Source organism: Protobothrops mucrosquamatus, unplaced genomic scaffold, assembly GCF_001527695.2.
Source record: "Protobothrops mucrosquamatus isolate PMUCROS unplaced genomic scaffold, P.Mucros_1.0 scaffold2928, whole genome shotgun sequence".
NCBI lineage: Eukaryota > Metazoa > Chordata > Lepidosauria > Squamata > Viperidae > Protobothrops > Protobothrops mucrosquamatus.
This window is the reverse complement of record NW_015388953.1, coordinates 337,698-351,151: the sequence shown is the minus strand read 5'-3', so window position 1 is coordinate 351,151 and position 13,454 is coordinate 337,698. Positions and strand designations below refer to the sequence as shown.

Below are 13,454 nucleotides of genomic sequence, written 5' to 3'. Positions count from 1 at the left end.
AAAAAAAAAGTGCCTTATCAATCTTACCCATTTAATAAAATTCTTTCCAAAATTCACAGCTTCCAAAACTTTAAAATGGAAAGCCCAGTTCAATTGTCAAAGGCCTTCTCTGCAACTAAGCAACTAAGAAGCTCTTTTAGATACTCCACAACTGCATTTTCATTCCAATCCTTTTCAGGATTGTAAAGGTCTGAATTCCAGTCTGTAATGTCATAATACATAGATTGGTCCTTTCTGTATGCATGCTATTGGAGTGTGTACCTCATGACTCTGCTCTTAAGACTTCTACTTTATGACTCACTACACGTTTCAGTAATTTTGTTTCACTGCAGTCTGCAAGATAGTTGGCAAATAATGCGTTGTCCACATCCTTACAAAAGAAAAGAAAAAAAAGAAAAAAATCTATTGGTCACTGGAAGTATGGATTGCTCCAAATCAATTAAGTTTGCTGTTTCCACATGAAACAATGTTTAGGGCATCAGGAACATTCCTAAATGGAGTTCTTGCCTCAAGACTAAATGAGAGCCACAGCCATCCTTTCTTTTCCAGCCTTTTGAATTAAATATGCCTTCTGTTTTACTCTCTCCTGACTTGATTGAATTATAGGTTGACATAATAAAGTTGAGTATTTCTATTTTGATGGCCATATATATCTTAATAACAGTAGCAACAATATTTTTCACTAGAAGCAGAATTAGGACTTTAATTGGGCTAATGGCAAGAAATTGCTGCTGGATTATAGATTATAGACCTTAGAGGTTTTCTAGTCCAGCCCCCCTGGCCAACATAACTATTGTTAATGGTTAAAACAGTATTATCAACAAGAACATTATTTTTCACAGGAGCAAGCCCTGGCCTGCTTCAGAGCCAGTCTGTACACCATAATGCCCATCAAGATGTGTGTGTGTGTGTGTGTGTGTGTGTGAGAGAGAGAGAGAGAGAGAGAGAGAGAGAGAGAGAGAGGGAGAGAGAGAGAGAGAGAGATCATATTATGACAGAGTGTTCTCTTTACATGTGGGAGCTCATGGTATTCCATGGTATATGAAGTGCAAGATGATGACAAATGATTGGAGCTAGTATCAGATCAGGCATGATAGTATGTGAAGCATATGTTGCAGCAATTATACAAGGGGTGGATATTCTTCCTGATAGTTCTGTAAACAATTGTCCAAAGGTGTCAGGACTCTCACATGAAAGACCAGCCACCAGGGGTTCCCTCTAACACCCCAAAAGCATCTGAATTCCATTATGAGCAATTGATGAGAAAACAAGAAAACTTCAATTAATTATAGACCTGACAGCTCTTTAGGCAATGTTATGGATGAGTTATCCATCATACTATCTCATAAGTCTCTCTGACTAAGTTTTGTTGCTTGTCTCTTTAGAAAGCTTATCTCCCTCTGCTTTGATTCATTTGCATATTAGTTCTCTCCCCAGCTTAATTTGCACTTCATGATCACTCTGCCCAGTGCTATTTTTGTAAAAAAAAAAAAAAAAAAAAAAAGGTGCCGGAACTCACACACATCATACAACCCGCCTTGCCTACCCTACAAGGTTCCATCCAAAAAAGGTGCCGGAACTCCGTTCTGGACGTTCTATGAGAAAAAAAGCCCTGACTCTGCCAATGATCACTCACATCATTAATATCACTTTTTATTCAGGTGAGTTCCCCTGCCACTTTGGTGGTGATGAGATTCTTTCTGAAGAAACAGTCTCAGCCACAGTATTTGATATTTAGCCAAGTTGAGGGGAGAGTAGCTTCAGAAGCTATTAGATACAATAAACTATCTTGATCCAACCCAGCCACTGATCAGGCCCAAATGTAGTAGAAAAGCCTTGCTCACCCTGATGGGTTAGCTATGCTAGCAGAGACATAGGGAAAGTAGAACCCTGTTTATACACTTACATCTTTCAGTGAATTTTTACATCACTGATCATGAATTTTTACATCACTGAGCTTTGGAATTAGAGAGGACAGAAGCTTTGGTGTCAACTTTTTACAATATTACTGTCAGAATTGCCTTACTAGGCTAATTTTGTCTAATTAACATAGAATTGGTTTTTTTTATCATGCTTTTCCTTTCTTGCAAGATCAAAATTGCCTTCCTCTAAATTATAAAGAATTGAACATGGGAGAATCAGATGAATTCAGACAACACAAGATTATTATTGATTCTAGGGCTGGATGACAAATTTGGGAAATATTCTTGCTCTTGATCACACATTTTCTTAACAAACAAGTTCCACTTTATCCTTTCTGGACAACCTGTAACATCTTTGTTACGGGGGATATATCATCATCTTCAATTGATTCATCAGTTCATTCCTATCTAGAATATAACAAATTGTCTTTGATGACTCATCTATTGCTAATTTCTAGGTTGGGCTTCTAGGTTGGGAAGGCAGTTCTTCCATAAATTACACATGGACTGTATTTGAACAGCAGAGGTGGGAAGATGCTTCATATGATCCAGCTCAATCAACAAAAATGGGCTGAACTACTGCACACAAAATGTATTACTAGCCTGCAGTTTTTCTGTAGGTAAAGTAGTGTAGGGCTTTTTTATATAAAGCTGTAATTCTTTGGTAAATTGAGATTTTTCTGGAAACAAGGCAAAAATAAAAGGCTCTTCCTTCTATTATTTTCTCTTTTGAAAAGCTAATCTGTATTCTGAGGGATGACAAACATTCTTTTGCATTTGGTGACATGCTATTCTGTTACATTTGTTTTTATAAACTTCCAATTCCCTAAAAAGAAGACTAGTCATTTAGTTAGAAATCGTTGTCTTCAATCAGTGATTAATTTTTTAAAAAAATCAACACCCAGCTATGAACTCAGGCAGGATATCTTTGAAGATGAAGGACAGAATTTGTTCTCAATGCATGTTTTATTCCTTTTGATACAATATAAACTGAAAGAGGAATTTGCACATTTACACAAAATAAATAGTGATGTTCTTATATCCTCCCTTCAGCTTCTGGATCAACACCCCCATTTATGTAAAGGTATTTTGTTGATCACAAAACAAAATGAAGTGATCAGTTTTCTGAGTTAGCATTGGGAGATCAGGGTCAGATCAGGATCCTTCTCCTTCAAACTTCCCTCCCAATACTATTGTGAAGATAAAACAATGCTGGGAGACAACCACATGCACAACCTTGGAAGAAAGATGGAAAGCAGCTATCTATATAAATAAAAATGTAAATGTTCGTTTGTTCAAAATCTTAAATCTCCGAAAGTTCTTCACCGATTGCTTTGAAATTTTGACACAACATTGCATTCAAATATGTGCGTGTTTTTATATACCTACTATTATATAGATGTCACACCTGTGACAGGTAAAAACATGCTTTTTTGAATCTATATAAATAAAAATGTAAATGTTCGTTTGTTCAAAATCTTAAATCTCCGAAAGTTCTTCACCGATTGCTTTGTATACCCACAAGCATTGTGAAATTAAACATATTACAAATGTGCACTTTCTCTTTTCTTTCTTTTCCATTTAACCAGACTGAGCCACAGCAACGCGTGGCTGGGTACAGCTAGTCCAAAATAAAACCATCAGTGAGGGTTTATTGTCTTCCTTAGCAATCTTTTGAGGGCCTCCTTTACATCGGCATTTCTCAAACTGTAAATTAGAGGATTCAACATGGGGATGATCAGAGTGTAAAACACTGAGATTTTTTTATCAGTGTGCATGAAGAAGCTGGATTTGGGTCGGAAGTACATAAAGAGGATGGTGCCATGGAACAAAGCAAAGGTTGTCAGGTGGGAAGCACAGGTCGAGAAGGCTTTCAGCCTGCTTCCTGAGGAGTGCATCTTGACAACTGCTATGATGATGAAGCCATAGGAGGCAGCAATAGTCACAGTGTTCAAGCCTTCAACCAAGATGCCAAAAGTGAAGAGCAGCAGCTCATTGAGGGAAGTATCTGAACAGGCAAGGGCCATCAGAGCAGCCAGGTCACAAAAGAAATGGTTAATTGAGTTCCTTCCACAATAAGAGAGCCTTAAAGATGCACAGCTATGAATGAGAGAACTCAAGACACCCCCAACATATGCTCCCCAAAGCAGCCAGAGACAGAAGGATCTAGACATGATAACTGTGTAAGACAAAGGTTTGCAAACAGCTACATAGCGGTCAATTGCCATGGCAGCCAGAAGGAAGGCTTCCACATCTGTAAAAGTGCAAAAAAGGAAAAATTGGACAATGCAGCCACCATAGGTGATGGTCTTTCTCTTTGCAAGGAGGTTCAGCAGCATCTTAGGAGCAACAGTTGAGGCTATACAGGCATCCATTAATGAAAAATGTTGCAAGAAGAAATACATAGGGGTCTCAAGCTGAGGACTACTTCTGATCAACACAACCATTCCCAGATTACCTAACAAGATCCAAAGGTAGATTACAAGAAATATCAGGAAGAGACCATTCTGTAGCTTTGGGTATTCTGTAAATCCTTGCAGAATGAATTCTGTCACAGCAGTGCTATTTATCTCCACCATTTCTTTAAAAAAACATTGGGGGGGGGGTTGGGAAGGTACTGATTTGCTTAGCATGTTATCATTTTGTGACTCTCCTACAATAAAGAACTGGATATGTCTGAGGTCTTCCTGGGGATGATTTTAGTTGTCCCAAGGCGTGAAATCTTGAACTTCCTGGAAGGCACAGGAATTAATGGTTAATTGTTTCTGAAGGGAAAGACAGCTTCCTGGCTATAAGGAATGGGTTCTGTAATTAATTCATAGTGAGAAGACTTTGCATTTCATCATGCAAAGGACATTCAATCCAACTGAGTTATTCTAGATACTAATTTTATTTACATGCAAACATCAGCTGATTGCAGTAAAGGAAGGAAACAAATGACTAACCTTTTTATATATACCACATCTAAATAGGTTTGCAAGGAATGACACTATGCCCTCATATGATCTGTAATGCACATGGTAATTGCTAAGAATTTATCTCTGTGTGTAGAATGTGTAGGGCATTGTAGCACAAACACGGTAAGCTATTTGCAACTATAGAGAAAAATATGAAAAGATAAAAATTAAAGAAAGCTCATTCTCCCTACCCTCTCATAGAATCACATAACTATAAAATTAGAAAGGACTACAAGGACTATCTAGTCCAGGGGTAGGCAACCTTGGCTCTTTTATGACTCATGGACTTCAACTCCCAGAATTCCTGAGCCAGCCATGCCTACCCCCGATCTAGTCCAATCCTCTACAATATGGAGGAAATCTTGTTAAGCCATCTGTGACAGGTGGCTGATCAGCTTCTTCTTAAAAGCTTCCAGAGATGGAAAGCTCACAACTTCCACTGTTCTTACTGTCAGGAAGATTTTTCCTTATATTTAAGCAAAATCTCTGCAGTCCTTGCTTTAATACTCTATTACTTTACCTGCTTTGAGCAACACTAGGGACTGTGCAGATTTGAACATAACTTCTGATTTTACTCACAATTTGAAGCAACCTAAGTAATTGCAAACTCCTGGGAAATAATGAGCAGGTACGAATCTTCCTACCTTGAGCCAAAAGATCTGAAAGAGGTTTCTGCTCAGGTTTTCTTGGACTTGAAAGACAAGTTCACAGTCCCAACAGGATGATGTAGATACTGTTTACTTTTAAATTTACTCATATTTTTAAATCAGGGCTTCCCGAACCTGGTAAATTACCAAAGTTGGGTAAAAATAGTTTTCCCTGAGTAACAACACACAAATTCATTACCCAGCCACAATAGGGACATTTAAATTGACTTACATTGGGTAATAAGGACTTTCTGATAAGCAGTCTTAGGTAATGAAGGAAAAAAATTGGAAGCACTGTTTTAAATGCTTTTCTTTAAAATATCCTCTGTCCTTCAAGAGCAAAAACCTGTATAGCAAAACACTCCAATTTTTCCCCACAAAAGCCATTTTTTCAAGTAGGCTAGTCTAAGAAATGCTAATTGACAGACACCTTTGTTTTTCTGTGTTTCTATCATACTAGCTGAAATACAAGTTAGTATATCGATTTAAATTTTTTCATTGATATTCACTTTGAGCATCACTTCCTTTGAGAAAAAAGAAATAAATCTTTCTGCTCGCCCACTGAGTCCCTTGGAGGAAAAATGAGATAGACAATAAATAGAAACAAAACAAAAATAATAGACTACAAGGTTTTCCTTTTCATGTTCTTTTTGTCTGGACCTATAAAAAGGGGCCTAAACAAACATGTTTGAATCTGGGTTTCCAGCCATAAATCTTGAAAAATAAATAATGTAAATTCACTTGTTAACTCCTTCCCAGAATGTTTTAGAAAGTAATGCTAACTCTTAAGTTAGATTAAAGAAAATTATTTCTATACTTTTCATTTGCTATTTTTAGGCATTTTGAGCATTCAGCTGAGCTTCCTAGCCCAATGCAAAAATAACTTAGAGCCCTTTATTGTTCTAATTGACAAATGATTTCCAACCCTAACTCAAAATTACAAGATTTACCTCTTGTAAAAATGCATTGCCTTAGCTGACTCTCGATGCTTTCCCACTACTGCAGCAATAAAAGGTGATATCTAGTTCAAGTCCTTGGATCCTGAGGTTATAAAGTCTGCTTTGCTCAGAAAGGGAAGAAGTACGCAGTGAAATTTTTTTTCCCTTAAGTAGAAAATCATTTGAATCACAGGCAATTCCTCCATGGATTTTTCTTCACTATCCCCATAGGAATATATGTTCGTTCTTCCTTGAACAGTAACATTTTACATTAAACTTGTGATAATTTAATGGTCTACAATAAATGTGACATGGAATATTATTTCACGGGGGATGTTTCAAATAAATGATTCATCTTACATAAAATATAAAAAGGCAACTTATAAAGTCCTGTCACCTTAGCCACATATTTAAAAATCCAAATATTTTTAATCTTTGAAGAAAACAAAAATGAGCAGAATTGATTTAATGCATTCCTTTACTTTGTTCTATCTACATAAATGGTTGCTTCTGTTTAAAGGAACACACCAATCATTTTTCAGAATAATACTGTAATTAATGAAGTAATAATAATAATAATAATAATAATAATAATAATAATAATAATAATAATAATAATAATAATAATAATAATAATAATAATAATAGTAAAGTTGGAAGGGACCTTGGAGGTCATCTAGTCCAACCCCCTGCTCAGGCAGGAAACCTTATACCATTTCGGACAAATGGCTGTCCAGTCTCTTCTTAAAAACCTCCAGTGTTGGAGCATTCACCGCTTCTGGAGGCAGGTTGTTCCACTGGTTAATTGTTCTAACTGTCAGGAAGTTTCTCCTTAGTTCTAGGTTGCTTCTCTCCTTGCTTAGTTTCCACCCGTTGCTTCTTGTCCTGTACCTCTTCCAGGCATTTATTTCCATAGATTGACACTCTCCCTCCCTTGAAAAGTGCCCAAAGAAACAACCAGTATGTCACGGATTCTACTCTTTTCCATCCCCCCACCCAACACCTCCAGATGTCTCCTGTGCATCTTGTACCTCCATGGTCTTTTACACCTTTCCTAACACTTCTGGGTTTTGTCCTTGGTGCAATTTCTGGCTTATCTGGGGGGTCCATAATTCAAACATCCCTCTTTGGCCCAAAACGATCTAATCACAATTGCCTTCTCTCTTCCTTCTCTCCATCTAATTCATGGGTGTCAAACTCGATCACGTCACGTGACGTATTGTGATGTATCGTAATGTTTTTGCCTTTGCGGAGCCGGGGTGGGCGTGGCCTGTACATGACGCATCTGATCCGCGGGCCACCAGTTTGACACCCCTGATCGAACTGAACCTCCTTCTGCAAAAAGTTTTTTTATCCCATCAGTTTTTGATTACCAGTTATGGACCAAACCTGGCATACAGTTTTTTAACTTCTTTATATCTCATGGCACTAATTATTTCTTTTAATTCCTTCCCAGTCAGGTGGCTGAAGGAGACTTCCTGGTATTCCTGAGGCAGTGTGGCACATGGAGTGCACCATTGATCAGAAGTTGGCTAATAAGATAGTTATTGGCACAGTTCATTTGCCAACTGGAGGAAAATGATCTTTGTGATAGTCAGTGTGGCTGCATCTTCTATTCTGGCTGTTATGCCACCCTTGCTTGGTGATAGAGTCTGCACAAGCCACCCAGCTTTCTATGAATTATAGTGGCAACAACAGCCATGAAAAACCCATTCTCAGGCTGACACTGATTATTTGACTTCCAAGCCTGAAGTGGAAATGAGGGTGGGAGAACTTCTGTGATCTGGGAGGGAGCTTATCTGTGTCCTGCAGCTGCTGTGTACCCTACCCTACCCTACCAATCCAATCCTTTATTTTCATATACATAATGGACTGAGCCACGAATATTTGATGAGGAAATTTAATGAGTTTGGGTTTTTAGTGGCTTTTAAAATAAACAAACAGGAAAAAAACAATGCTTGCTAAGAATAAGACCCCATAGGACTGTAATATATTGACTAAAAAGTCTGGTTTTAGGGTTGATAAAAAGGTGAAATATTTGGGGGTCATATTGACAAATACAAACAAAAAACTATTTCAAAATAACTATGTGCCTCTCTGGAATGATATTAAAAAACACTTATTAAGATGAGATAAACTACATTTATCATTATTGGGTAGAATTTAAGATGAATGTCTTACCAAAGATGCTTTTTTTGTTTCAGATATTACCAATACTTGCAACTGATACTCCATTTCAACAATGGCAGAGGGATATTTCTAAGTTTATATGGCAAGGGGGAAAAAACAAGAATCAGATATAAACTACTAAAAGATGCTTGTTGTTTGGTCTGATTAAAAGAGTGGGTGAACCTCCAGAATAAGAGACTACTTGATTTAGAGGGTCATGAATTAAGATTTGGATGGCATAGTTATTTATGGTATGGTAAGGTTAAAATAAATGTTGATTTTAACAACCTCTTTGTTAGACATGCCATTCTAAGAGTCTGGAATAAATATAAAACAAGGTTTTCTATGAAGATGCCTCTTTGGGTGTCCCCTCAGGAAGCTTTTTTCAGAAAAGAAATGGTGCCGAAGCCTGACTGGTGGACCTATGGTAAAATAATATCATTTAATCTTGTTGATCCTCTCCTCAACCCTAAGGATTGAATCAGAAGGACATGCCTGCCATTGGCTTAGTATTTAAAACTGAAAGAAAGGTTTAAATTAGACAAAAAGAGTTACAAGTTTGACTTTGTTAAAATGAATTGGAAATCCTACTGTGTGGTAGTGATGAACATATTGTTGTTAGGTTTATAAAACGCTATTGAATTTGAATTTGGAAAGTGAATATGTAAAACATTGTATGACTCAGTGAGCAAGGAATTTTGGATATAATGTAATGCTTGAACAATGGAAGAATATGTGGATGAAAGGTTTAAAATTTACACTAAATTACAATTTAAAAGAAAAATTTTATAAGAAGATATATCATTGGTATTTAATACCAGATAAGTTATCAAGAATGTATAAAAAGTACTTCAAATGATTGTTGGATATGCAAATAAAAGAAGGGACTTTTTATCATTTGTGGTGGACATATGATAATGCAAATAAATATTGGAGTAGGATTCATATTCTAATACAGAAGATTCTTAAAGTGAATATTAAGATAATTTTTCTTTTGGGTTTAATGGAAAAAGACTTGGGGAAAAAATTGGAGCTTTGATGTTATATATGTTGATGGCAGCAACATTATTTTATGCACAAAAATGGAAGGACACTTCAATCCCCACAATGGACGAATGGCTGCAAAAGTTGATGGAGTTAGAGAGATGGCTAAATTGACTGCTTTATTAAAAGAAAAAAACATAATTATTTTTGTTTCTACTTGGAAACCACTTCTGGATTTGTGCTTGAAGTAGAAAAAAATGAAACTTTGATTTTCGATTTTACCGATTAGATAGGTTTGTTGGCTAGTTTATACTACTATGTAAAAATAAAAAAGTTGATGTTACTATCTTATTTTACTGCATCAAAGGGAGTCAGAAGTCAATGCCTTTTCTTTCTTTTTCCCTTCTTTTCTGCACTTTTCTCTTCCCTTTTCCCTCCCTCATTTTTCTTACTATTTGTTTTTGTATTTTATACTATAACTAATTAAAAATTAAAAAATGGACTGAGCCACATTATAACCTTCTTAATTACTAGATATATCCTGGACGATTCTATGATGTGGCTACTCTGGACCTCTTCCCCTTTCCCCATCCAGCTCAGGATTGCACAATCTCTTAATCTGGGTTTCTCTCTGCCAAAAAGCTCTGTGTTGCCAAAACTCCTATCTACTGATTCTCCAAAAGAATCAAAAGAAATCATAATAGGAGGAGGCGGAAAGTTTATTAGGTATTTTTGTTGCCCTGAATTATTTATAAACATGATAAAGATGGGATATATTTTTTTTTCTTTCATAGAAGGTCATAGAGAATACCATGGCTTGCATGATCCTGATTTTTGTAGATATAGACCCATCGCTGCATTTGAAGACCCTTTCCAAGGCCTTCATGGCTGCTCTACTGAGTGCTAGTCTGGAATATACTCCTTGACTGCTTGTTCCTTTATTGTTTATGATGGATCCTAAAAGGCAGAAGTTATCACCATTTTGATGTCTTCATTGTCAGTTCTAAGGCTGGCTATTCCACCTGTTATCATTAGTTTGGTTTTGTTTATATTAATTTTAGTTTCATTTTTTTCACTGTGGTCTTTGACTTTTATTACTAGGGATTGAAGATACTTGGATATCAAGGTAGCATCAACAATTTGATGCAGGTTATTAATATTCCTTTTCAATTTTAAAAACTATGCTTATCTTTTTCCAATCCAGTTTTTCTTAATACATATTCCCCATATACTTGAATAAATAAGGGGAGAATGTGCAGTTTTATCACACTCCTTTGCTAACCTGGAGCCAGTCTCTTTCGACAAGTTTTGGCATACTGTGGTTTCCTGACCTGTGTATAAATTTGTCATGAGGACAATGAGATGTTCTGAGATTCCCATTTTTCTGAGCAGGTCTAGGATAACTCACCGTGGCCAATTCACCACAGCCAACTTGCTACAAGACAACTCATCACAGGACAATTCAATGTAGTATTAATCATTTCATTCAGTTACTTTTATTATTGGTGACCACGTTTTCATCAAAATTATTGTAACCCTTGTATTTCTGGATTGACTTTATTGGCCATGGTTCCATTGAAATTAATTTAACTTTTGTATTTGCTAAATTGTTCTGTGGTGAGTTGACCACAGTGAGTTGACCACAGTGAGTTGGCCACGGTAAGTTGGTTGTGGTGAGCTCTCCCATTTCAAAGTTTCCTGCACCGTAAAGAGGATGTGGAGATATACTTTCAGACTTGCAAGATTGATGTCAGTTCCCTTGTTCCTGTTAACCAAGAGTTTATTTCTCTCCTATTATCTTCCCCACATTTCACCTTTGTAAAAAAAAGAAAGTGGTGGCACAGAGCCCAAATATAAGGAAGGAAAGACCCCCCCACAAAAAGGAAAGGAGACCATTAGCAATTTTCCTGTCATGTCTGCCCTCTCACAGAATTTTAATTTCTTCCTCTACTTTCCAGTTTGGGCTGATCTGGGAATTTGTTCTGTGATTAAAGGTTTGTTGAAGTTCTGCTTGTATATCAAAGGACTTGACTTCTCTTGACTCTGCTCTGTGATAATCCAAGACCAAGGATTATTCTGCATAAACATTGTTGACAGCAAAAACACAGTGATGTGTGCAGAAATTATCTTAAGAGGTTTCATGGGTGCATGACAGTGTCAGCAATAAACAAGGAGCCCTCTCAGACAATTAGAAAGTTGTACTTTTTTGCATTGCACTGCAAATTGCTTGACACCTGTGCATAACCTATATGAAATGTTCTCTTCAAAAATTCTTTTCTGTCCAGTATTTCATGGGAGACAGCTCAGCAACTCATCATAAAATGGAGGTCAAAAGCAGGAAGCCGAGACTGAGAGTTACCCTCAAGAGTACAGACAGACAATCTGCAAAGTTAAGGTAATGGAGTGTCCTGTTTGCACCAGTAGGAAAAAATATTACTTTGATTCAGAATGAGAACATTTAGTGGGAAGTCAAATTTCCAGCAGCCTGGGAGCAGGCTGAGGACAACATCATTTCTTCCTGCCTACCTGAGCGACCAAACGTATGAAACTGTGATCTTCTTAGTGGAAAGGCAAAATAAAACATCCAAGACAATTTAATAAATTCAAAATAGATTTTATTATTAGAGAGTTCAAATGATGTTGGGATGATTACAGTGCTGATGAGATAAACAGAAAGAGAGCTGACTGGAGATGTACAGGCTAGACTTCACTGGCATTGTACAAATATTTCCCACTGGCAAAGTTTTCTGTCCTGGACTTATTCACACACATTAATCAGACATGATTAGTGGGATTTCTGGGTTTCTCTTTTCATATGTCAAGCTTTGACATACCCCGTCAGCGCTCAATAAACCTCTTCATTTACCAGTATTACAACATTTTTCTGAGTTTCTCTTAGCTGTATTCTTGCTTTTGTATTAAATCTGAAATCTGAAGGGCAACAGAGCCAAAAAAAAGCCCCAAAAACAGTATGGATGATAAGTAGCAGCATTCATAATAAATCCCAATGACACAAAAATAACAGCATGCAACCAATGATGTCATCATCAAATGCCAAAATGATGCATTTGCATTTTGATATCATATGATATGTACACTCCCTCTCTGCTGTAAATTCATACAATGAAGTCATCTTTTTAAAAAAATAAATAAATCTTTGGAATGCTCCAACTTACCCAAACACAGGAACCTATTTTCCGTTAATTTATTATTGTAAAGTGAAAATATCCGGAAACTAGAAAGCAAAATGTAGACATTCTTAGTGTTCCTTTTGAAGCTTAACCCACAGTCTATAGAGATACTGGCAACAGGATTCAGATATAACCTTCAACTATCTCCAGCAAGGCAGGCAATCTGTCTGTTTTTAAAATTAATTTTCTGCATGGATTTTATCAGATTGCAAGTGGTTCTAAACAGCAATTGCATTCAAATGTGACTAAACAGAGTTAAGACTTATACAGCTTCTTGGTACCTCTCAGATAGTTAACACACAAAACTAGTGCTCCTTGGACTATCAGAATAAAACTATCACAGCAGGGGAAGAATAAATTAGCCTTCCAGAAACACAGATAACAACATTATATGAGTTTTATAAAAGTAAGTGAAACATTTTCCCTCTTGTTATAGCAAGATGAGGCTGTGACAACATTTAATTTTAACTAAACATTAAATCTCAGCAATGTAATAGTTACAGTTTTCACTGCTTATCAGGATAAGAGATTAAATATTCTTTCCCTAGCCAAGAATCTTAAGGGAAAATAGCCTCTATACATTGTATTAAAAATTAAGGCATCCTAATTAGACGTTTCATTTATATACTCATTATTTCAAGAGGAA

At 36.5% G+C, this 13,454-nt stretch overlaps 2 protein-coding genes across 2 annotated transcripts in view; both read right to left on the bottom strand.

The window, feature by feature from the left end:
• Nucleotides 1-3,562: 3,562 nt before the first annotated feature.
• Nucleotides 3,563-4,501, bottom strand: LOC107296666 (olfactory receptor-like protein OLF1). Its single transcript, XM_015826013.1, has one exon. It carries the CDS (start codon nucleotides 4,499-4,501, stop codon nucleotides 3,563-3,565), a length of 939 nt encoding a protein of 312 aa, XP_015681499.1.
• A 456-nt stretch (nucleotides 4,502-4,957) lies between these two features.
• The window catches only part of LOC107296665 (olfactory receptor 4S2-like), a 22,394-nt gene continuing 13,897 nt past the window's right edge, over nucleotides 4,958-13,454 (bottom strand). Inside the window, exon 3 of the mRNA XM_015826012.1 lies at nucleotides 4,958-5,017. Within this exon, the coding sequence (XP_015681498.1) occupies nucleotides 4,958-5,017 (60 nt within the window). The remainder of the gene's footprint in view (nucleotides 5,018-13,454) is intronic.